Source organism: Phacochoerus africanus, chromosome 15 (assembly GCF_016906955.1).
Source record: "Phacochoerus africanus isolate WHEZ1 chromosome 15, ROS_Pafr_v1, whole genome shotgun sequence".
NCBI lineage: Eukaryota > Metazoa > Chordata > Mammalia > Artiodactyla > Suidae > Phacochoerus > Phacochoerus africanus.
This window is the reverse complement of record NC_062558.1, coordinates 22,632,273-22,657,976: the sequence shown is the minus strand read 5'-3', so window position 1 is coordinate 22,657,976 and position 25,704 is coordinate 22,632,273. Positions and strand designations below refer to the sequence as shown.

The 25,704-nt window shown below is 41.6% G+C and overlaps 1 protein-coding gene and 1 long non-coding RNA gene across 4 annotated transcripts in view; one reads left to right on the top strand and one right to left on the bottom strand.

Moving 5' to 3' along the window:
- ZNF84 (zinc finger protein 84) overlaps nt 1–25,704 on the top strand; it is a 48,301-nt gene that overhangs the window by 17,990 nt on the left and 4,607 nt on the right. The window contains exons 1-4 of one of the 2 annotated variants that reach the window (XM_047761003.1): nt 11,470–11,583; nt 13,345–13,455; nt 17,596–17,904; nt 24,725–24,851. In XM_047761003.1, coding sequence (XP_047616959.1) covers nt 17,890–17,904; nt 24,725–24,851 — 142 coding nt within the window. In that variant the 5' untranslated portion in view covers nt 11,470–11,583; nt 13,345–13,455; nt 17,596–17,889. Of the gene's footprint in view, nt 1–11,469; nt 11,584–13,344; nt 13,456–17,595; nt 17,905–20,357; nt 20,363–24,724; nt 24,852–25,704 lie in introns of those variants that run through there. The other variant, XM_047761004.1, reaches the window with a different exon arrangement.
- LOC125116085 (uncharacterized) overlaps nt 15,405–25,704 on the bottom strand; it is a 31,198-nt gene continuing 20,898 nt past the window's right edge. Inside the window, exon 3 of one of the 2 annotated variants that reach the window (XR_007132248.1) lies at nt 15,405–15,533. This is a non-coding gene — a long non-coding RNA (uncharacterized LOC125116085). Of the gene's footprint in view, nt 15,534–18,153; nt 18,184–25,704 lie in introns of those variants that run through there. The other variant, XR_007132247.1, reaches the window with a different exon arrangement.

Below are 25,704 nucleotides of genomic sequence, written 5' to 3'. Positions count from 1 at the left end.
GCTAACTCTGGGTGTATAGTCCCTTCCCTTCCGAGGAAAAGTGAGCCGTGCCTTGTAGGGGAAGCTTATTCTACCCATGCCTCATGCCAACCCCCATGTGTCCAGGTTTCCTCTTCTTATGAGGACACCAGTCATATTGGCTTAGGTCTCACCCTACTGATCTGATTTTAAATTGACTACCTCTTTAAAGACCCTGTCACTAATTAACTTCACATTCTGAGATACTGGGGGTTAGTAATCCAACATCTTTTTTTTTAATTGCTTAATGAATTTATTACATTTATAGTTGTACAATGATCATCAAAATCCACTTTTATAGGATTTCCATCCCACAACCTCAGCGCTTCCCCCCACCTCCCAAACTGTCTTCTTTGGAAACCATAAGTTTTTCAGTCTGTGAGTCAGTATCTATTCTGCAAAGAAGTTCAATCTGTCCTTTTTTCAGATTCCACATGTCAGTGAAAGCATTTGATGTTGGTGTCTCATTATATGACTGACTTCACTTAGCATGATAATTTCTAGGTCCATCCATGTTGCTAAAAATGCCAGTATTCCATTCATTTTAATGGCTGAGTAGTATTCCATTGTGTATATGAACCACATCTTCTTGATCCACTCCTCTGTCGATGGACATTTACATTGTTTCCATGTCTTGGCTATTGCAAATAGTGCTACATTGAACACTGGAGTACATGTGTCTTTGTGAGTCGTGGTTTTCTCTGGATAGATGCCCAGGAGTGGGATTGCTGGATCAAACGGTAGTTCTATTTTTAATTTTCTGAGGAATCTTCATACTGTTTTTCACAGTGGTTGCACCCACTTACAATCCCACCATCAGTGTACTAGGGTTCCTTTTTCTCCACACTCTCTCCAGCACTTATTGTCTGTAGACTTTTTGATGATGGCCATTCTGGCTGGTGTAAGGTGGTACCTCATAGTGGTTTTGATTTGCATCTCTTTAGTAATGAGTGATGTTGAACATCTTTTCATGTGTTTTTTGACCATCTGTATGTCTTCTTTGGAGAATTGTCTATTTAGATCTTCTGCCCATTTTTGGATGGGGTTGTTTGTCTTTTTGGTATTGAGCTGCAGAAGGTGTTTATAAATTTTGGAGATGAATCCCCTGTCAGTTGCTTCATTTGCAAGTATTTTCCCCCATTCTGTGGGTTGTCTTTTTGTGTTGTTTAGGGTTTCCTTTGCTGTGCAGAAACTTTTAAGTTTAATTAAGTCCTGTTTTTTAATTTTTGTTTTACTGTCATGACTCCAAGAAGTGGATCTGAGAAGATGTTGCTGTCGTTTATGTCAGAGAGTGTTTGGCCTATGTTTTCCTCTAGGAGTTTTATAGTGTCTGGTCTTATATCTAGGTCTTTAATCCATTTGGAGTTTATTTTTGTGTATGGTGTTAGGGAGTGTTCTAATTTCATTCTTTTCCATGTGGCTGTCCAGTTTTCCCAGTACCACTTTTGAACAAGCTGTCCTTTCTCCATTATATATTCTTTCTCCTTTGTCAAAGATTAGTTGGCTGTAGGTGCTTGGGTTTAATTCTGGGCTTTCTATTCTAATCCACTGATCTATATTTTTGTCTTTGTTCCAGTACCATACAGTTTTGATGATTGTTGCTTTGTAGTATAGTCTGAAGTCCAGGAGCCTGATTCCTCCAGCTCCATTTTTCTTTCTCAGGATGTCTTTGGCTATTCTGGGTCTTTTGTGCTTCCAAACAAACTTTAAAATATTTTGTTCGAGTTCTGTGAAAAATGTCCTTGGTAATTTGATAGGGATTGCATTGAATCTGTGGATTTCCTTGGGTAATATAATAATTTTGATAATATTGACTCTTCCAATCCAAGAGCATAGTATGTCTTTCCATCTATTTGTGTCATCTTTGATTTTTTTCATCAGTGTCTTATAGTTTTCAGAGTACAGGTCTTTTGTCTCTTTAGGTAGGTTTACTCCTAGGTATTTTATTCTTTTGGATGTGATGGTAAACAGAATTGCTTCCCTAATTTCTCCTTCTGATCTTTCATTGTTAGTACATAGAAATGCCATTGATTTCTGTGTATTAATTTTGTATCCTGCGACTTTGCCAAATTCATGGATGAGCTCTAACAGTTTTGTGGTCTTTAGGATTCTCTAGGCATAGTATCATGTCATCTGCAAATAGTGATAGTTTTACTTCTTCCTTTCCAATTTGAGGAATCCAGCATCTTTTTTGACAGGATAGAGTTCAACCTTCAACAATCTGCCTCTTGGCCCCACCCCAGCCCCACCAAGTTCTTGTCCTCTTCACATGCAGAATGTATTCACCCCTGTCCAACATCCCCCCAAATCTCAATCCATTCCAGTATCAACTCTAAGTCCATAATCTCTTCTAAATCAGGTGTGGATGAGATGGGTATGATTCATCCAGGGACAGTATCCTCTTCCTGTGTGAACCTGTGAAACCAGACAAGTTACTTGCTTTCAAAACACAATAATCAGATAGGCATGGGATAGACTTTCCCATTCCAAAAGGAAATCATCATGAAAAAGAGGGTTATGAATCCCAAGTAAGTCCAAAAACTAGCAGGGTAAATCCCATTAGATTTTAAGGCTTGAGAATAATCCTCTTTGGTAAATGCTCTGTCCTCTAAGCCCACTGGGCTACTGGCCCTGCCTCTTCAACCCTGGATGGTGGACCAGTGCTCTGGAATTGAAAAGGAGGCTTCACCCTCTGTAGCCAATGAAGTGGTCCTACCCTCAGTGTCATTCTTCCCTTTTCTTTAAGGATAACCTATGTCCACAGCTAGCTAGCTCTATCTGTCTGTTTCCTGCCTGTAGGATCCCCAAAGTTCTTTCATTTCAACCTTTCTCTTCCCTTCAAGTTGGTAGCATTTCTGCTGAAGTGGTTGACTGGATTCACAAGTCACACAACCATAGTCTCTTGAGCAGTGTCTGGCCACACACTTAGTGTTCTCTCCAGAGCATGCCTTCTCATTTTTTGCATATGAATAAGTCCTAAATCTTCACAATCTGGTTCCTTTATGCTTAATAACACACTCTTACTTTATCTCTGTCCACTCACATTTTACTATCAGCATCAAGAAGTAAAGTCATGAGGGCTGCGACCAAGTCTGTGGAGTCACCCCAGGAGGAAAAGCTGGCTTTAATCTTCCACCTCCCATTGCAAACAAAGGCCATTCATACCATAGTTAAAAAAAAAAAAAAAGTTAAGTATCAGTGATGTCTGCAGCTCCAGGACACAGGTTTGATCCCCTGCCCAGCACAGAAAGGGACCTGGCCTTGCTGCAGCGTTCTGTCGTGGTGCAGTGGAAACAAAACTGACTAGGAACCATGAGGTTATGGGTTTGATCCCTGGCCTCACTCAGTGGGTTAAGGATCCTGCGTTGCTGTGAGCTGTGGTGTAGGTCGAAGACACGGATTGGATCCAGCGTTGATGCAGCTGTGGCATAGGCCAGCAGCTGTAGCTCCGATTAGACCCCTAGGCTGGGAACTTCCATATGCTGCAGGTGCAGCCCTAAAAAGACAAAAGACAAAAATAAATAAGTAAATAAATAAACCAAAAAAAAAAAAACCCAAAAAACCAGGAGTTCCCATTGTGGCTCAGTGGTTAACGAATCTGACTAGGAACCATGAGATTGTGGGTTCGATCCCTGGCCTTGCTCAGTGGGTTAAGGATCTGGCATTGCTGTGAGCTGTCATTTCGGTTACAGACATGGCTCAGATCTGGCATTGCTGTGGCTATGGCATAGGCCGGCAGCTACAGCTCCGATTAGACCCCTAGCCTGGGAACCTCCATATGCCACAGGTGTTGCCCTAGAAATGACAAAAAGACCAAAAAAATTAAATTAAAAAATAAAAAAAGAAACAGGCTCTGATCCAATCCTGGGAACTTAATATGTTGTTGGGGGCAGCCAAAAGAAAAAGAAACCATGAGATATATTTTCCATTGTGTATGCTGTGGCGCCTAGGGTGATTTTTCGACAGCAGTAGTGATTGGAGTAGAAATCTGGTGTTGGAAGTGGGGTGCTACTGTAACAAAATCTTAAAACATCTGCCACTGGCTTTGGCACTGGTTGGTGAGCAGAATCTGGGAGGCTTTTGGGGAAAAGGTTAGCGAAAGCCTGAAGCGTCCTTAGGGAGGGTGTTAGCAGAGCCTGGTCATCACAGAGGTTGTTGATGAGTATGAGGAAAGTGTTATTGAGACATGGGGAAAGGAGACTTTGTTATGAGTGGCAGAAACGTCCTCACACCTAATGTAGATGGAAAATAGAAATGCACCTAATTGTAAACTGAGCAGGACCCTTCAGGGCCTTCCTGGAACCCCACCCCCCCACCCCATGTCTCTTACCTGTAGAAGAACTTTAGCCTCCTAGGCCTTCCCTGAGTTCCAAGGAACACATTTAGTCCAGGAAGTGGAAAAATGCAGAAGCAAAGGAAAACAGTCAAGTAAGACAAAATTATAATGGTTTAGCCATTAAACAAAGTCAAGGACCTTCAGTTCTTCCTCAAGGGCTACAGAAACATCCTGAACCATATCCTTGAGCTGTATTGCAGAGGCTGAAATGCCTCTGCAATACAGCTCAAGAAGTTGGAAGAAGTTAACTTTATGCTGTTCACCAGCACTACAGCCCAGAATGGTTGGAACCAGAAGGCAGATGTTGACTCTGATTACCACATCTCTAACCAATCAGGGATTGAACCCTCATCCTCATGGATACTAGTTGGGTTTGTAACTCTGAGCCATGAAAGGAACTCCTTTCTGCCCACTTTTAATCATTTTTTTAAATATTGAGTTGTATGAGCTGTTTGTATATTTTGGATATTAACCACTAATTTTTTTTGTCTTTTTTTTTTCTTTTTAGGACTGCACTTTCGGCATATGGAGGTTCCCAGGCTAGGGGTCTAATAGGAGCTACAGCTGCTGGCCTACACCACAACCACAGCAACACCAGATCTGAGCTGTGTCTGTGACCTACACCACAGCTCATGGCAATGCCGGATCCTTAACCCACTGAGTGAAGCCAGGGATTGAACCTGCATCCTCATGGTTCCTAATCTGATTCGTTTCTGCTGTGCCATGACAGGAACTCCTGTCTTTTCATTTGATTGATGGTTTTTCTTTGCTGTTCAAAGGCTTTGAAATTTAATTAGGTCTCATTTGATTATTTTTGCTTTTGTTTCCTTTTCCTTAGGAGGAAGGTCCCCAGAAATATTTTTGTGAGTTATGCAAAAGAGTGTTCTGCCCATGTTTCCTCCAGTTTTTTGGTTTCCAATCTCACATTTAGGTGTTTAATCCATTTTAAGTTTATTTTTGTATATGGCATTAGATAATGTTCTACTTTCATTTTTTTTTACATGAAGCTGTCCATTTTTCCTAGCACCACTTACTGAAGAGATTATCCTTTCCCCACCCTATAATCTTGCCTCCACTGTGATAGATTTTTTAATATAATAATTTTTATTTTTTTCCATTATAGCTGGTTTACAGTGTTATGTCAATTTTCTACTGTACAGCATGGTGACCCACTTACACATACATGTATACATTCTTTTTTTTCACATTATCATGCTCCATCATAAGTGACTAGACATAGGTCATTGTCATAGATTAATTGACCATAAATGTGTGAGTTTATTTCTGGGCTTTCTATCCTCTTCCATTGAGCTATGTGTCTGTTTTTGTGCCAGTACCATGCTGTTTGATGATTGTAGCTTTGTTGCATAGTCTTAAGTCTGGGACCCTGATTCCTACAACTCTTTTCTTTCTCAAGATTGCTTTGGCTGTTCAGAGTCTTTCATGGCTCCATATAAATTTTAGGATTTTTTTCTATTTCTTTGAAAAATGTCATGGATATCTTGATAGGGATTACATTAAATCTGTAGTGTAATTTTAACAATATTCTTCAAATCCATGAACATAGGCTATCTTTCCATTTCTTTGTATCATCTTCCATTTTCTTCATCAATCTTTTATAGTTTTCAGTATATAGGTCTTTCACATCCTTGGTTAATTTCATTCTTGATATTTTATTCTTTTATTCTTTTTTGTATGATTTTTTTGCTTTTTAGGGCTGCACCCACGGCATATGGAGATTCCCAGGCTAGGGATCAAATTGGAGCTATAGCTGCCAGCCTATGCCACACCTGCAGCAACTTCAGATCCGAGCCACATCTGCAACCTGCACCACAGCTCATGGCAACAACAGATCCTTACCCCACTGAATGAGGCCAGGAATTGAACCTGCAACTTCATGGTTCCTCACTGTTTCTGTTGTGCCATGACTGGACATCCTCTTTCTCTCTCTTTCTTTCTTCTTTTCTTTTCTCTTTTTATTTCCCCATAGCATGTGGGATTTCCTGGTCCAGGGATCAAACCCACACCACCTCAGTGACCCAAGCCACTGCAGTGAACACACTGGATCCTTAACCCACTATGCCACAAAGGAACTCCAACAGGGCTGATTTCTTTCTATCCCTTTCTGATAATTAATTATTAGTATATATAAATACATCACATTTTCTGTATATTAATCTTGACTTATGACTATACTGAATTCACTTCTAACTTTTTTTTCAAAAGAGCATGAGAGGTGGGGGAGGAGAGAAACAGGTGAAGGAGATTAAGAGGTACACATTTCCAGTTATAAGATAAATAAGTCATAGGTATGAAATATACAGTGTGGATAAAATTGTCTATAATTATGTAATATTTTTGTATGGTGACAGATGATAAGTCAATTTACCATGGTGATCATTTTGAAATGTATTGAAATGTTGAATTGAGATAGGCTGTACCTAGGATCTGGGATCCTCTGCTGTAGTGCTTATACCTGGCAAATGTCTTCTTAAACAACAGAATACAAAGAAACTATAAAGGACTAAAAATAACTGCATGCATGCACAGCTGGGGCAAATTATGAACAATAAGACACAAAAAGGCCAAAATACAAGTACTGTTTCTGAGGTGGGGAGAACAAAAGCAGGGTACTGCACATGATCCCTGCACACAGCACCAAGTGGGTGGCCAGACCAGTTAAGACGCCCCTCCGGCATGACCTACTGATCCATACCCTGCTTACTGCCTTCAAACAACCAGATTGCCCCACAGCAGAAAGCAAGGGCACCTTTTTCTTGTTTTGTGGCCCAAGTCCCAATAAAGCCTTGCCTGAATTCCTCGTCTGGCCTCTTATCAATTTCTATTGATTAAGAGCCCAAGGACTCCAGTCAGCAGCAGAATCACTATGTTGTATAATAGGAACTAACATAGGTCAGTTATTCAAAAACAAACTCATAGTAAAGAGATCAGATTTGTGGTTACCAGAGGGGGAAGTGTGGGAGGGGAAATTAGCTGAAGGTGGTCAAAAGGTACTAACTTCCAGGTATAAGACAAATAAGTACTAGGGATATAAAGTACAATATGTTAAATATAATCAATACTGCTGTATGTTGGATATGAAAGTTGTTAAGAGACTAAATCCTACAAGTTACATCACAATGAAAATTTTTTTTCAGGAGTTCCCATTATGGTGCGGCAAAAACAAACCCAACTAGGAACCATGAGGTTGCAGGTTCAATCCCTGGCCTCATTCAGTGCGTTCAGGATCCGGTGTTGCTGTGAGCTGTGGCGTAGGTTGCAGATGTGGCTTGGATCTGGTGTTGCTATGGCTATGGTGTAGGCTGGTGGCTACAGCTCTGATTAGACCCCCTATCCTGGGGGTGCAGCCCTAAAAGGACAAAAAGACCAAAAAAAAATTTTTTTTTTCTATTTTGTTAATTAAAAAAAAATTTTTTTTTCTTCTTAGGGCCGCACCTGTGGGATATGGAAGTTCCCAGGCCAGGGGTCGAATTGGAGCTGCAGCTGCCAGTCTGCAACACAACCACAGCAATGCCAGATCTGAGCTGCATCTGCAAATTATACTGAAGCTTGCAACGATGCTGGATCCTTAACCAACTGAGCGAGGCCAAGATACCAAAGACTGAGTGGGGTGAAATTAATTTCTGGATGGAACTCGAATCCTCATGGCTACTGTCAGTTTCTTAATCCCCTGAGCCACAAAAGGATATCCCCATTGTTAATTTTGTATCTATATAAGATGATGGATGTTCACTAAACTTATTGTGGTCATCACTATGATGTATGTAAGTCAAATCATTATGCTGTACACCTTAAATTTATACTGTGCTCTACGTCAACTATATCTCAATAAAACTGGTGGGAAAAGCAAAAGGAGGCTAAGACACAGGCACACACATAGGGATAATCGTGAGGACATAGGGAGAAGACAGCCTCCCTAGAGCCAAGGAGAGAGACATAGAAGAAACCAAACCTGTCTCTAGAATTTTGACTAAATTAATTTTTGGTGTTTGCCAGTCTGTGGTATTTTGTTATGGTAGCCCTAGCTACCTAACACAGTTGGTAGGAGTAAATTAGCTTCCTAATGTGAAATTAGATCTATATCTCACAGTACCTGCACATAGACAACTCCAGATAGATGTCCAACTCAGAAACATATATTGAGGTTTATCCCAATTACCTAAGAAATGATTCCTTGGAGTTCGTTTCGTGGCGCAGTGGTTAACGAATCCCACTAGGAACCATGAGGTTGCAGGTTCGATCCCTGGCCTTGCTCAGTGGGTTAAGGATCTGGTGTTGCCGTGAGCTGTGGTGTGGGTCGCAGACACAGCTCGGATCCTGCATTGCTGTGGCTCTGGTGTAGGCTGCTGGCTACAGCTCCGTTAGACCCCTAGCCTGGGAACCTCCATATGCCGTGGGAGCAACTCAAGAAAAGGCAAACACACACACACACACACACACAAAGATTGCTTTATTTTTCTCTCTCTCCCTTTCCTTCCTTCCCTCCCTCCTTTTTTTTTTAAGGCTGCACCTGCAGCATATGGAAATTCCCAGGCTAGGGGTTGAATCAGAGCAGCAGCTGTCAGCCTATGCCATAGCCATGGCAACACTGGATCCTTAACCCAAGAGCAGGACCAGGGTCATAGAACCTGCACCCTCATAGACACAATGGGTCCTTTACCCATTGAGCCACAATGGGAACTCCAGAGAGAGATTTCTTAACAGGACACATAAGTAAACCACAAATGAAACCATAAGGAAAAAACTAGATAAATTTTACATCAAAAACAAAATCTATGGGGTCAACAATTTTATAAACAAAGTTCAAATACAAGGAGTAGACAGAAAAATTTAAACAAATATTGCATATGGAAGATTAGTAAAGTATATATTCAACTCCATGAATCTAGTAGAAAAAGATAACCCAGTAGAAAAATGGCAAATGATAAACGCACTTTACAGAATAAAAAACCCAAATGGTATAGAAACGTGTATAGCTCAGCAGTGATCACTGACACACATCCTTGTGTAATTGGGAAGAACAAATCTGACTTCATACTGGATTTGTTTATTTTACTTTAAACTTAGTATTCTGTTGTTTTTGTTTCAAGTTAAGAATGTTGCCTATAGCCTGAAGTATAAGGCCATTCTCAAGGCTCTGACCTGTAAAGGTATAACACTTTTCCATTCATATAGAGATAAAAAGTTGCAGAAAAGATTAACATTTGCCTTGTTGGAGGTTTATAGGAATATTTTTACTGGGCCTGTGCGGACAGCTGCAAGAAATACCCAGGCAATAAGTTGTTTGCAGCAATCAACTATACTCCCTATTTTAGGATTAAAAAATAGCCTGAATTCTAACACAGGTAAGCTGCTTTTTGAGGATACTAGTCTATCATTTTCTCAGTCTGCTGGCTTCCTGAATAAAGTCTCTATTCCTTGCCCCATCAGCTCATATCTGGATTTATTGGCCAGTGTTACAATCTGTACAGTGAGTGATATGAGCTTTGACTAGGTATCACTTGTGTTCTGCCTTTTAGGTATTATTCTAGTTTTTCAAATCATGATCCTGGGAATTCATACCTTGTTCTTAACTCCTCCTTGAAGCAGCATAGTGGCTTTATGGTTGAAGTCTATATTATCATGTTAAATTGGGAAACTTTTTATAATTTATTTTTTAAAATTTAGAATGTATTTTTCAGTTTAAAATCTTTTTCATCTTGAGGTAATTTTATTTTTCTCTTTGACTTGCTTATTTATATTAATGTGTATCCTGATCGTCCTTTATTTCTAGAATAGAATCCACTTGGTTTCTACTCTATAAAAATATTGCCACCTTCTCTCTGTTCATAATTTGTTTCTTCATGGACAGCAATAATCGAGTTTTGTCTGACGTTCCTTTTCAAATCACATTTGTTGATTTTATTGCCTTTATAAGAAAATTTTCCTTCTTCTGTAACTAAATATAAGAATTCTCTGATAACTAGATGCTTGAAAGATTTCACTGGAAACTCAATGATTGATGCTTTTTTTTGTCTTTTCTGGTGCCGCACCCGCAGCACATGGAGGTTCCCAGGCTAGCGGTCCAATGGGAGCTGTAGCATAGGGCCTACACCAGAGCCACAGCAACACAGGATTGCAGCCGCATCTGCAACCTACACCTCAGCTCATGGCAATGCCAGATCCTTAACCCACTGAGCAAGGCCAGGGATTGAACCTGCAACCTCATGGTTCCTAGTTGGGTCCATTAACCACTGAGCCATGAGGGAAACTCCAATGATTGATGCTTTTCATTTTTATCTATATTTAGACTTTCTCCATTCCTGGGTCAAATTCCATTCCTTGAGAATCATCTGTCACAAAGAATTTCAAATTTATTAGCACAGAGAGTATTATCTTTCAATTCCTATGTGTCCGTGGTTCTTTTTTCATCATACCCTTCACTCTTTCTAAAAAAAGGACAGCCAGAGTTCCCGTCCTCGGATCTGGTGTTGCTGTGGCAATGGCGTAGGCCGGCAGCAGCAGCTCCGATTATTAAACACCTAGCCTGGGAAGCTCCATATGCCGCAGGAGCGGCCCCAGAAAAGGCAAAAAGATTAAAAAAAAAAGGATAGTGACTTATAATTTCCCACAGCACTTGAATTATGAATACACTTTTTTTCTGCTTTACTTACCTGCTTTCCATAAATATGTTAAATTTTTTGTTCTCAATTAAGCAAATTGTCTATCATATCTATCATCTATGCCTATCTACCTACTATCTACTCACCTTTCTACCTACCTATCTACACACCTAGCTACCTACTTATCTATCTATCATTTACATTTGAATTGCTAGTATTCTAAAAAAAACCCCAAGAGTTTCCTTCTCGCTAAGGTGCGGTAGGTAGCAGAGCTCAAGAACCAGAGGCACCACCGGACTCTCTGGGCGACCAGCATTCCCAGGACGCCGACGTGCTGCGGAGCCTCCTGGGAAGTGTAGTTTAGACGCACCTTCCTCTTGCGCACGCGCAGCCCACTGGCGCTCTGGTGGGGTGTCCTCTTTGTCTTTGCCTCCGCGCTCGAGGCCCGTATGCGCGTGCCCGAGGTCGTGTGCGCGCGGTTCCCCTACGCTACTGGGGCCTGTCGTCGGTATCCCGCGGGTCGGCCCGGATCGCGCAAAGGCCGGGGGCGGGGCTGTCACGTGGCCCCCTGTCCCGGGCGTCTGCCGTCCGAGGCCGTTTTTGCAGGTTTGGGGGTGGATCCCCTGGGGGGCGGACGGCAGGGGTTGTGCGGGCCCGTGGGGCGGTGCTAAGACAGGGTTCCCTGGGTGAGGGTGCTGTGGGCACGGGTGGGGGTGGCACGGCGTCTTCCGGGCAGGGAGCCACACCGTGACGGATCCCAGGTTTCCCAGGCTTCGCGCCGCTGCCCCGCCGTTCCTCGCTGCTGGCATTCCCATCCGAACCGGCGGGTGCAGGCGGTGCGTCCCCCGTGTCCCAGACGCTGTCGGGGGGTTGGGAGCCGCGGCCGAAGGGGGGCGCCATGCAAGTCCGCGGGCACCTCCGGTTGGGCCTGCCCCGCCCCTGTAGCCTGGCTCCACCCGGCTAGGCTCTGCTTTTAGCAGAGGGTTTTGTTTTGTGTTTTCCCTCAAGGCTTCTTTATTAACAAATAAAACCCCTAAACAGCTTCTGTTAGTGGCTGGTGTGGTGGGCACAGCACCGGCCTCAAGTCTTAATCTCAGAGTTTGACCCACCTCTGCCGCTTTGAACTCACAATTTCTTCGATCTCAAGTGTTTAATCTAAAAATGAGAGAGTAGAAAGAAATGATTTTTCCCCCTACCTCTGATGCCTTGAGCTGTTATTAAAGCCTGCATTATTTTAATTATTTTAACTATTATTTATTGTTTACCTTGTATCAATCACATGGTGCTGGACTGAAACTGCTCTGCTTGCCTGTTTTTCTTTGCCCCCCCCCCCCTTTCTTTTAGGGTTGCACCTGTGACGTATCGAAGTTCCCAGGCCAGGGGTGGAATCAGAGCTGCACCTGCAGGCCTACACCACAGCCACAGCAACGCAGGATCTATCCATGTCTGTGACCCACACCACAGCTTGCTGCAACAACTCCAGATCCTTAATCCACCGAGCTAGGCCAGGGATCGATCCCTGGTTTTCATGGATATAGGTTTGCAACCGTTGAGCCACAGCAGAAACTCCAGCTTGCCTATTTTCTTGAGTTAAGGACTTTAAAATATGTTCGCTCTAGTCAGTTTAGAGTATCTTGATAAACAGATTCGGATGAAAATCATTCATCACCTCATCAACAGGAAATGGTCACTGCTAACATTTTGTATATTTCTTTTAGTCAATTAATTATGTTTTTAACATCTTGTTCCCCTTAAAAAAACAAAATTGGGAATTTGCTGCATAGCCTGCTTAAGGCCATTTCAAGTATCACAAAAATGTTAATTTGAAATATTTTGCCGCAATTGGGGAGGTTAAACTTACTGGGGAGTTTTTTTAACTGGTCCCTGAGAATTTTCTCTTGTTTTTCTCCTTAGTCTGCCCTTGTACCAGTACTTCTGGACAGAGGGCTGTATCATACCAGTACTGGGTCTCCCAAGGCCTTTGTATTCCCCTACCCTCCCTCCCTGTGGTTGAGGGGCAGTGGTCACAGGCTCTGGGGGGACTGCATGGGACCAGTGATCCAGATCTGCCACTTTGCCCACGTGTCATTTGTGTTGGGCATGATATTGAACTTCTAGTACCATATTGCTTCTTCTGTAATGAGCACTGAATGCATCAACAAAGACAGTGCCATGTGTAGAACACTTGGCACATAGTGAAAGTAAATGTTATTTATTATTACTATTATTATTTTTCAGCCTCCCTGCAGCATATGGAGTTCTGGGCCAGGGATCAGATCCCAGCTGCAGCAACACTGGGCTGGGGATCAAACCTGAAACCCAGCGCTCTCAAGCACTCCCCAATTTCCTTTCCTTGAAATTCCACAGAGCCTGATCTGAGTGGGAACTGCAGGTGATGATGAAGGTGCCCCTCCCTCCTGAAGGTACTGTGAGCACTGTCACAGGGAGCACTGTGTGGCTGAGCAGGAGCCTGCCCAGGTAAGGACACACCAATGTTGTTGAAATGGGCCAGACTGTGCAGTGAAGGGCTTAGGTTATCATTGGCTGGAGGGACATGTGAGTCAAGTATAAGAGTGATGGGGCGGGGGCGGGGGGGGAATTTCTCCCTCAAGAGCCAACTTGTAAAAACAGTTGGTTAAAGTAAAGTAAGGTTGAGGCTGTATTGTTCTGAGTCACAAACTTAAATATCAGAAATATTTATTTATTTATTTTGGCCATGCCTGTAGCATGCAGAATTTCCTGGGCCAAGGATTGAACCTGTGCCACAGCAGGGACCTGAGTCACAGCACTGACAACACTGGATTCTTAATCCACTGAGCCACCAGGAACTCCGTCAGAACTTTTTTTTTTCTTCCCCATCCCCTGAGGCATTTGGCTTTCTTGGGCCAGGGGTCAGATGTTTAATCCTTTTTTTTTTGTCTTTTTAGGGCCACACCTGTGACACATGGAGGTTCCCAGGCTAGCAGTTGAATCAGAGCCAGATCTGAGTTGCGCCTGTGACCTACACCACAGCTCACAGGCAACACCAGATCCTTAACCCACTGAGCAAGGCCAGGGATTGAACCCACAATCTCGTGGTTCCTAGTTGGATTCATTTCCGTTGCACCACGATGGGAACCCCCATAATCCTTTAACTCACTGTGCTGGACTGGGGCATCTTTGTCCTGGTCCTGCAGAGTTGCCGCTGATCCCATTGCTGCACAGCGGGAACTCCAGAAATATTTCAGAACTCCCATGTTGATGGCTTGTCTCACTCTGTCCACCTGAAATTCCCAAGTCTGTGTGTGCTCTCTGCAAAATTTTCTCATTTCGACATGTCTCTCTACTCAATAAGTTTTCCTTGAAACCCAACTAAACTTCAAGTAATTTTTGACAAGATTACAAAGGAAATTTTTAAATCACATCGTGAATTTGGCAGTCTGCCTAAGGAAATTGTTTGAATGTAAATTTTTTTTTTTGTCTTTTTGCCTTTTCTAGGGCCACTCCCACAGCATATGGAGGTTCCCAGGCTAGGGGTCTAATCGGAGCTGTAGCCGCCAGCCTATGCCAGAGCCACAGCAACTCGGGATCCAAGCTGCATCTGCGACCTACACCACAGCTCACGGCAATGCCAGATCGTTAACCCACTGAGCAAGGGCAGGGACCGAACCCGCAACCTCATGGTTCCTAGTCGGATTTGTTAACCACTGTGCCACGACGGGAACTCGTAACTTCACTGGCTTTTTAAATAAAAATTTTATAGTTTTTTTTTTGCCTTTGTTATCTTGTGCAGTAGGGACAGTCTCCTCCAAATTATACAAATATTCCCTTGTGATTTCTTTTTTTTTTTTTTCATGAATTGGATTGTGTAGATTTTATTTTTTATTTATTTTATTTTATTTATTTATTTTTGTCTTTTTTTGCTATTTCTTTGGGCCGCTTCTGCGGCATATGGAAGTTCCCAGGCTAGGGGTCGAATTGGAGCCGTAGCCACCAGCCTACTACGCCAGAGCCACAGCAATGCGGGGATCCGAGCCGAGTCTGCCACCTACACCACAGCTCACAGCAACGCCAGATCGTTAACCCACTGAGCAAGGCCAGGGACCGAACCCGCAACCTCATGGTTCCTAGTTGGATTCATTAACCACTGCGCCACAATGAGAACTCTGAGCTTGGTTTTCTAAGTGCTGCTCTTTAGTGTGTCATAGGGATGAGCAGGATGTTCTTCATTTGTGTTTCTATGAAAATAAGGTGACTGAGTGTGTGCATGGAAATAAAAGCTCATCGCAGGGTATGTGAGGGGTGTGTGTCTGTTTGTGTATATATGTGTTCATGAACACATACAGATGACATGTTTTTTTTTTAATTGTTATTTCCCCAACACAATTTTTTTTTTCCACATACAGCCTGGGGACCCAGTTACACATACATGTATACATACCTTTTTCTTCCATTATCATGCTCCATTGTAAGTATCTAGACATAGTTCTCAGTGCTACACAACAGGATCTCATTGTCAATCCATTCCAAAAGCAGTAATTTGTATCCATAATATGATGATTTTGTTAGTAAATGCCCTGAAGGTAGCAAGACAGAAAAATTAATATTCCGTGTCTGCTGCTTAATAGTTGTGGGGTCATGGGCCCACTCTATTGTCTAAGTTTTCTTTCTATAAAATGGAGATTGAGTTCCCTGGTGGCTCAGAGGGTTGAGGATCCAGTGTTGTCACTGCTGTGGGCAGGTTCAGTCCCTGGCCTGGGAACTTCTACAAAGTGTTCTCGTCTGGTTTTCATATCAGGATAAACAAAAAGGACTAAATAAAATGCTATTTGCAATAATAATAAATAAAATGGAGATTATTAAATGACTTTTTTATCTTTTTGGCTACGCCTGTGGCATGTGGAAGTTCCCAGGCAAGGATCAAATCTGTGCCACAGCAGCAGTGACTCCCGCTGCAGTGACAGCGCTGGATCTTTAACCCACTGCATCACAGTGGGAACTTCCACTTTCCTTTTAATATTTATTCCTTAGAATCCCAGTGGCATTACATAATGATTAAAGAATAATCCTTCCCCTGGAGGCCTACAGTTAAGGATCTGGCATTGTCACTGCTGTGGCTCAGGTCACTGCTGTGGCACAGGTTTGTTCCCTAGCCTGGGAACGTCTGCATGCAGTGGCGGGACCAAAAAAAGATAATAATCCTCCAGAAGTATATAACCTTTGTGCATTAAAAAACATAGCCTCAGAGTTCCTGTCATGGCTCAGCAGTAACTGTATCCGTGAGGGCTCAGGTTTGATCCATGGCCTTGCTCAGTGGGTTAAAGATCCGGTGTTGCCGTGAGTCGTGAAGGTTGCAGACGTTGCTCAGATCCCAAGTTGCTGTGGCTGTGGTGTAGGCCAGCAGCTCCAGGTCCCATTTGACACCTAGCCTGGAAACTTCCATATGCTGCAGGTGTGGCCCTAAAAAGCCAATAAATAAATAAATAAATAAATAAATAAATAAAGTAGGAGTTCCTCTTTGTGGCTCAGTGGAAAGGAATCTGTCTAGCATGAATGGGGACCCAGGTTCTGTCCCTGGCCTTGCTCAGTGGGTTAAGGATCTGGCATTGCTGTGAGCTGTAGTGTAGGTCCTGTACATGGCTCAGATCTGCGTGGCTGTGGCTATGGCATAGGCTGCGGGCTAAAGCTCTGATTATATCCCTAGCCTGGAAACCTCCATATGCCGTGCTGAGGGTATGGCCCTAAAAAGACAAAATAAATAAATAAATAAATAAAATTAAATAACTTAAAAAATTTTTAAAAAATGGCCTTTTTTTTCTTTATAATGTTTTTTACTTTATTTATTTATTTATTTATTTATTTATTTATTTATTTATTTGTCTTTTTGCTATTTCTTTGGGCTGCTCCCGCGGCATATGGAGGTTCCTAGGCTAGGGGTCGAATCGGAGCTGTAGCCACTGACCTACACCAGAGCCACAGCAACGTGGGATCCGAGCCGCGTCTGCAACCTACACCACAGCTCACGGCAACGCCGGATCGTTAACCCACTGAGCAAGGGCAGGGACCGAACCCGCAACCTCATGGTTCCTAGTCGGATTCGTTAACCACTGTGCCACGACGGGAACTCCAGATTTTTATTTTTTCCATTATAGCTGATTTACAGTGTTCTGTCAATTTTCTGCTGCACAGCAAAAAACATAGCCTTAAACATATAATCCAAACATCAACAGAATTACAGGGAAAAACTGACCAATGTGTAATCATACTGAGAGTGTTTAACACATTCCCTTCAGAAATTGATAGAATTGGCATGCTTAAATTAGGAAGCTTCTAGATTTGAATGGGAAACTAAGGCTTAGAAAGATAAAGTTTGTTTTTCTCCAAAGTCACATAACCACTAAGGGGAAAAGGCTGATTGAAACTCAGATTTTTTAATACAAGTCACATAAGCTTCCAAAATTCCATCTGCCTAAAATAGAGCTGTCTTATACTTCACAGCACCCATTAAAGTGTTTTGTATGTCAGTGTCCACAGTGGATATTGAGTGGACCGCAGAATTACTTAATTCTGGTGTTTTTATGTATGTGCAGAGACCTAGATTTCTGTTGTTCTACATTATATTCTGTTTCTGTCCTACAGCCCTGTTTGTTACAGGAAAGACACACTCTGGCTTTAGATGATCATGCCTCGTTCCTAGCAAGAAAAGAAGAGCTTTTAGGTGCAGTGTGAATATACTAGTTGAAGTGCATTTGTCCCTGTCCCTATGTCCGAAGATCTTGGATCCCTGCAAATAAGCCTGCAATTAAAGGAGTCTGTGCAAGCAGGTTCATTCTTAGTGTGAAAGACGTTGCAGCAGAGCTTTGGGGCAGAAGCAGAAGACGCCTGATAGAACATATCTTGGACTTGTTAATCATCTTGCACAGGCAGCAGAAAATGACCATGTTACAGGTGAGATATTGTTTATTCCTCATTATTTCCAGGCAATTAGAAGAGGTTTGTAAGTCTTCTAGTGAAAAAGAAAAGAGTAAATGATTGAGAAATCGGGGAGAATTCCTCTCGTGGCTCCAAGGGTGGAGGACCTGATGTTGTTTCTGTGAAGATGCGGATTTGATCCTTTGCCTTTGCTTAGTGAGTTAACTATCCATCATTTTCGAAAGCTGCTGTGGTTGTGGTGTAGGTCTGCAGCTGTAGTTCCGATTTGAGTCCTGTCCTAGGAACTTTTATATGCTGAAGATGTGGCCATAAAAAGGAAAAAGATAGAGAAATCAGGGGAAAATACCCTCAAAATGTAAGATTCAGGTTGTAACAAAACTGAAGCAATGGTGTATTCACTCTAGGGCCTTGAGAATTTCTTAAAGCTTGAATTTATATGTCCTATGTAATCATTGAATTTGAGCTGTAAACTTGGTTCTCAGTTTTTTGACAGGTATAATGAATAACATGTTTATATGAATTGCATTGTCCAAATGAAAAAGGAAACTGATTCTTCATAGAAAGTAAATATTTCTTGGTCATTCCTTGATGAAGCCTTTGAATAAATGATATAGTGGGTAATGTCCTCAAGAGAAACATTGTAATAAATACAAGGGTATCATCATAGCCATTTCTCATAATTTTCCCCAGAGTATGACCCAAGGGGAAAATGCTAAAGCAGAACTTAGTCACCATAATTATTTAAGTATTTACCTTTGTAATTGTGATGTAGAATTCACATGCAGAAAAGTTCCTAAAATGTACAAGTGCAGCTTAATGTATTATCAGATGTATATCCATAAAACCACCATTTCATTTCAAGAAATAGTGCATTCCTAGAGTTCTTGTTGTGGCCCAGCAGTAACGAATCTGACTAGTATCCATGAGGACGCAGGTTTGATCCCTGCCCCTGTTCAGTGGGTTAAGGATCTGGTGTTGCCATGAGCTGTGGTGTAGGTCACAGCTGTGGCTTGGATCCTGCATGGCTGTGGCTGTGGCGTAGGCCAGCAGCTGCAGCTCCGATATGACCCCTAGCATGGGAACTTCCACATGCCGTGGATGGCCCTAAAAAAAAAAGATATAGTGCATTCCCAGCCCAAATGAGTCCCTTCTGATGCCCTCTCCCAGTCGCTTCTCCTTCCTGACAAGGGAACCAGGACTCTGACTTTTGTAACCATTCCCTTGCTTTTTTTTATAGTTTCCCTCTGAAGTATTCATCCTTCAACACTGCAGTTTGGTTTTGTCTGCTGTTGTGTCTACTAGTTTGTGTTTTGTTTCTTTCACTTAATATTGTGTTTGTGAGACTCACTGCAGTTGCAACCTTCTCTCCAATTAAGCCAGCTTCTTAACATCACCACATCCAGTCAGTATCAAGTTTCCAGTTGTCTCATAAATTCATAAATTGTTTGTGGTTTGTTTGAATCAGAATCTAATTAAAGTTCATACAGTGCAGTTCCTTGATCTGTCTCAGTCTTGGTTTTTTTTTTGTTTTTTTTTGTTTGTTTGTTTGTTTGCTTTTTAGGGCCGCACCTGTGGCATATGGAGGTTCCCAGGCTAGGAGTCTAATTGGAGCTGTAGCTGCTGGCTTATACCACAGCCACAGCAACTTCAGATCCAAGCCGCATCTTCGACCTACACCACAGCTCACAGCAATGCTGGATCCTTAACCCACTGAGCGAGGCCAGGGATCGAACCTGTAACATCATGGTTCCCAGTCGGATTCAATTCCACTGAGCCAGGACGAGAACTCCTCTTGCTGTTTTTTTCTAGCCAAATGATTTGTTGAAGAATCCAGGCCACTTATCTGTAGTCCCACTGTCTGAAGCCTTTGAATGAACGATGTAGTGGGTAATGTCCTCGTTTTGCTGATTGCATCCCCTTCATATTGTTCACACATCCCGTCACCTATGTATCCTGTCAGTTAGTAGGTTCAGAGCTGTGCAATCCAGTATGGAAGCCACCAGCTTCCTATGACTGTTTAAGTTAAGTAAGCTAAATCCTGCAGTCACAGTCACCGCCTTCAAATGCTCAGTAGCCACAAGCTGGACAGCCACCAATTGAGTAGCACAGATATAAAGCACAGCCCATCGTCATGGAAAGTTTCACTGGACAGATCTGATCTAGAGACTTAATCAGATTTGAGTGTGACCTTTGGGTAAGAATACTTCAGAGGCTGTGGTGGTGCTTCTCTCAGGAAGTGCATAGTATCTGCTTGTCTCTCTTTTTGTCCTACTGACACTTTTGTATGACCATTGCTCAGATGGAATATTTTATTAGAGTTTGCAAAGTAGCACCCTTCTTTTAATATTTCTTCATTTATTAATTAGGATGCTGCTTTCTCTCATGACAAGATATGTCAAGGGTCAGTCTGTACATTTTCTGCCCTAGACCTGCAATTGGTATCTTAAAATTTAGTTGCTAATTTTAAGTTTTTGTTGCCAAAATAAGGAAATACACTAGATTTTTATATATTGACTTGGTATCCAGGAATTTGGTAAGCTCATGTACTAGTTCTAATAATTTTTCGTTAGATTGTCCATGTTTATAAAAATATAAGCAGTACTTTTTTTCATTGAAAAGAAATTCCACTGACTTCCTAATCTGATAAGAGTTTCTATAACAAGCGTTGATTATTTTTCTTTTCTTTCTTTTTTTTATTAATGTATAGTTGATTTAAAATGTTGTGTCAGTTTCTGCTGTACAGCAAAATGACATATCTACATATACATTCCCTTACATCATCTCCCATCATGGTCTATCCCAAGAGACTGGATATAGTTCCCTGTGCTATACAGTGGGCCCTCATTGCTTATCCATTCTAAATGTAATAGTTTGCATCTACCAACCCCAAACTCCCAGTCCATCCCACTCCCTCCTCCTCCCCATTGGCAACTACAAGTCTGTTCTCTGTGTCTGAGTCTGTTTCTGTTTTGTAGATAGGTTCGTTTGTGTCATATTTTAGATCCCACATATAAGTGATATCATATGGTATTTGTTTTTCTCTTTCTGATTTCACTTAGTATGATAATCTCTAGTTGCATCCATGTTGCTGCAAATGGCATTAGTTCATTCTTTTTTATGATTGAGTAGTATTCCATTGTATATATGTACCATATCTAGGGATGGAACCTGAACCCCTGCAGCTACCCAAGCCACTGCAGTCCGATTCTTAACCCACTGCACCATGGTGGGAACTCCTCTACCACATCTTCTTAATTCATTCATCTGTCGATGGGCATTTAGCTTGTTTCCCTGTCTTGGCTATTGCGAATAGTGCTCCTGTAAACATAGGAGTGCATCTGTCTCTTATAATTATAGTTTTGTCTGGATATATGGCCAGGAGTGGGATTGCTGGATCATATGGCAGTTCTGTTTTTAGATTTCTGAGTAACTTCCACTACTGTTTTCCATAGTGGTTGTGCCAATTTACATTCCCACCAACAGTGTAGGAGGGTTTCCTTTTCTTCACACCCTCTCCAGCATTTGTTATTTGTTATCAATGATGGCCCTTGTGACTGGTGTGAGGTGGTACCTCATTGTAGCTTTGATTTGCATTTCTCTAATAATTAAGTGTTGATCATCTCTTCATGTGCCTACTGGCCATGCTTATATCTTCTTTGGAGAAATGTCTATTTAGGTCTTCTGCCCATTTTTCAATTGGATTTATTTTTGTTGTTGTTGAGTTGTATGAGCTGTTTGTATATTTTAGAGATTAAGACCTTGTTGTTTGCATTGTTCGCAACTATTTTCTTCCATTCTGTGGATTGCCTTTTTGTTTTGTTTATGGTTTTCTTTGCTATGCAAAAGCTTGTCAGTTTGATTAGTTCTCATTGGTGTATTTTTGTTTTTATTTCAATTGCCTTGGGAGACTGACTTAATAAAACATTTGTACATTTTATGTCAGAGAATGTTTTGCCCATGTTTTCTTCTAGGAGTTTTGTGGTGTCATGTGTTATGTTTAAGTCTTTAAGCCATTTTGAGTTTTTTTGGTGTGTGTGCATGGTGTGAGGTTATATTCTAGTTTCACTGATTTACATACAGCTGTCCAACTTTCACAACACTGCTTGCTAAAGACACTGTCTCTTTCCCATTATCCCCTCCTTTATTGAAGATTAATTGTAGATGTCTGGGTTTATTTCTGGGCTCTCTATTCTGTTCCATTGATCTATATGTCTGTTTTTGTACCTGTTCCACACTGTTTTGATTATTGTAGCTTTGTAGTATTGTCTGAAGTTTGGGAGAATATTGCCTTCTTCATTTTTTTTTCCCCTCAGGATTACTTGGGCAATTTTGGACTTTTTACAGTTTCATATAAATTTTTGGATTATTTGTCTAGTTCTGTTAAAAATCTTATGGGTGATTTGATAGGGATCATGTTAAATTGGTAGATGCCTTGGGTAGTATAGCTATTTTAACAATATTAATTCTTCTAATCCAGGAGTATGGGATATCTGTCCATTTTTGGAATCCTCTTTAATTTTCTTGATTAGTGTTTTATAGTTCTCAGCAAATAAGTCTTTCACCTCCTTGATCAGGTTTATTCTTAGGTATTTAATTTTGGGGGGAGTGATTTTAAAAGTTGTTTTTTTTATATTCTTTTTCTAATATTTCATTGTTAGTATACAGAACTGATTTCTGACTGTTAATCTTGTATCCTGCTACTTTGCTGAATTCATTGATTAGATTGAGTAGTTCTTGAGTGGAGTCCTTAGGATTTTCTATATATAGTATCATGTCATTTGCATATGAAAATTTTATCTCTCTCCCAGCTTGGATACCTTTTATTTCTTTTTGTTTGTTGGTGTGTTTGATTGTTGTGGCTAGGATTTCTAATACTATGTTGAATAAAAGTGGTGAGAGTGGGCATTCTTGTCTTTTTCCATATTTTAGCAGGAAAGGTTTCAGCTTTTCTCCGTAGGGTATTATATTGGCTGTGGATTTTGATTATTTTTCAAAAACTTTTTTGACTATACCCGTGGCATATGGAAGTTCCCAGGCCAGGAATTCAGTCCAAGCCATAGCTGTGACCTGCTCTGCAGCTTCAGCTATGCCAGATTCTTTAACACATTGTGCCAGGCCATGGATCGAACCTGCTCTTCCATAGGGACACAGAAAATCCTAAAGCTATTATTATTATTGTCTTTTCTAGGGCTGAACCTGCTGCATATGGAGGTTCCCAGGCTAGGGGTCTAATCAGAGCTGTAGCTGCTGGCCTACACCACAGCTCACCGCAATGCTGGATCCTTAACCCACTGAACGAGGCTAGGGATCGAACCTGCAACCTCATGGTTCCTAGTCGGATTCGTTAACCACTGAGCCACTATGGGACCTCCTGATTTTGTTTTTTAATTAAAAAAAATTTTTTTTTAGTTCCCTTTGTGGCTCAGTGGTAATGAACCCAGCTAGTATCCATGTGGATGTAGGTTCGATCCATGGCCCCAATCAGTGGGCTAAAGATCTGATATTGCTGGCATTGTGGTGTAGGTCACAGATGAAGCTTGGATCTGGGGTTGCTGTGGCTGTGGTGTAGGCAGGCTGACAGCTACAGCTCTGATTCAACCCCCAGCCTGGGAACTTCCATATGCTGTAGGTGATGCCCTAAAATACAAAAAAAAAAAAAAAAAATTTTTTTTTTTCTTTTTTGAGCACTCCATGGGATATGGAATTCCTAGGCCAGGGATCAGATCTGAGCTACAGTTGCAGTCTATGCTGCAGTTACGGCAACACTGGATCCTTTAATCCAGTGTGCCAGACTGGAGATCAAACCTGTGTCCCAGCACTTCAAAGACATCACCAATCCTGTTATTCAACATCAGGAACTCCCATTCCTGATTTTAAATTTGTATCCTCTCACATTTTTTTCTTGATGAATCTGGCTAAAGGTTTATCAGTTTTGCTTATCTTTTCAAAGAAACAGCTTTATTGTTTTTTAGTCTCAATTTATTTCTGATCTTTATGATTACTTCCCTTTAACTAATTTTAGGTTTTGTTTATTCTTCTTTCTCTAGTCATTCTAGGTGTACTGTTAGGTTGTTTATTTGAGGTTTTTCTTGTTTCATGAAGTAAACGTGTATTGCTATGAATTCCCTTTTAAAACTACTTTTGCTGCATCCTGTAGGTTTTTGTATTGTAGTGTTTTCGGTTTCACTTGCCTCTAGGTATTTTTTTTTTTCTTCTTTAGGGCTGCACCTGTGACATATAGAAGTTCCCAGGCTAGGGGTCAAATCGGAACAGTAGCTGCTGGCCTGCACCACAGCCACAGTAACGTGGGATCTGAGCCATGTCTGCTTACGGCGTTGCCTGCTCCTTAACCCACTGAGCAAGGCCAGGGATCAAACTCACATCTTCATGGTACTAGTTTGGTTCTTCACGGCTGAGCCACAATAGAAACTCTTCCTCCCTGCTTTTTTGTCTCGGCTCTTAAAACAGTGTTTGTTTGTTTAATTTATAGATGTCCACGCTTATAGATGTCCATGTTTGCAGTTGTCTACCAAACTAAACATTTTTTTCAGATGTTTTTTCATTATCTTTCTTTGGCTACCATATCTTCTGGTGACAAACTTGGGGTTCAGTAAATATTTTCTTGGCAGTTTGGAAGATTTAAAGCCACATTTTCCAATTCTCATGTGAATGGAAGTATGAAAGAATACACAAAGGCCTTTTATCCCACAAAATGGAGCACAAAAGTAGGGACAGAGTAGAAACTCTAACTTGCCACGGTGAGAATGATGTGCTCCAGTTCCCCACATCACCTGTTGATGACTACTTCTGACTCACGAAGATTGTGCTCTTACAGGAGTCATTCTCATTTGAAGATTTGTCTGTGGACTTCACCCAGAAAGAATGGCAGCTGCTGGACCCCTATCAGAAGGACCTATATAAAGATGTCATGTTGGAGAACTATAGCAGCCTTGTGTCACTGGGTAAGAAAAGCTGCCCAGAGAACTTCATGTTGTGCCTGATACTTTGCTTCTTTTCTTTTAGTTGCTGAGAGCTCTGGGGCCTCCAAAATTTTTAATGATTTTGGGCATAAATTTAGGAGATCAGATTTCCTTGGACTATGACACCAGGGAGAGTAATGGATTTCAGCTTATGATAATGAAGTCTTAATTTCTTTTCTTTTTTTCTTGTTAGGGCTGCACCTGTGGCATATGGACGTTCTCAAGCTAAAGATCAGATCAAAGCTGCAGCTGTCAGCCTACACCTCAGCAATGCCAGATCATTAACCCACTGATTGAGGCCAAGGTTCAAACCTACATCTTCATGGGTACTAGTCAGATTCTTAATCTGCTGAGCCACAACGGGAACTCCTGAAGTCTTAATTTCATTGTGCAGCCTCTGAAACTAATAGGAGTAGCGGTAACACCTGAGGTATGTAACTTACTGTGCACCACCAACTGTGTACCGCTTACTCACTGCCACCTACTATGGGCTTATAGAATCACTTAACCATCAGGGCAATCCTATGTGGCAAGTATGATTACTGTCGTTTTTTTTCTAATGAGGAAATTGAGGCAAAGAGAGGCTAAGTAACTTTCTCCAGGACTGACAGCTTGTAAATGAAAGAGCCTGAATTTGACCCAGGCAGACTGGCAACAGAGCCTCTGGAGTGTTTATGCTTTTGGACTTGAATTATAGAGGTCAAAGATTCTTAGCCTTATTAGCCACCAGGGAGACCATTACCATTCTTTTGAGAATTATTTACTCTTGGTCTACGAATTCATGACTTCACTGAGCCTACTAATGCCAAACCTTGTGCATTCTTCAGAGGCTCTA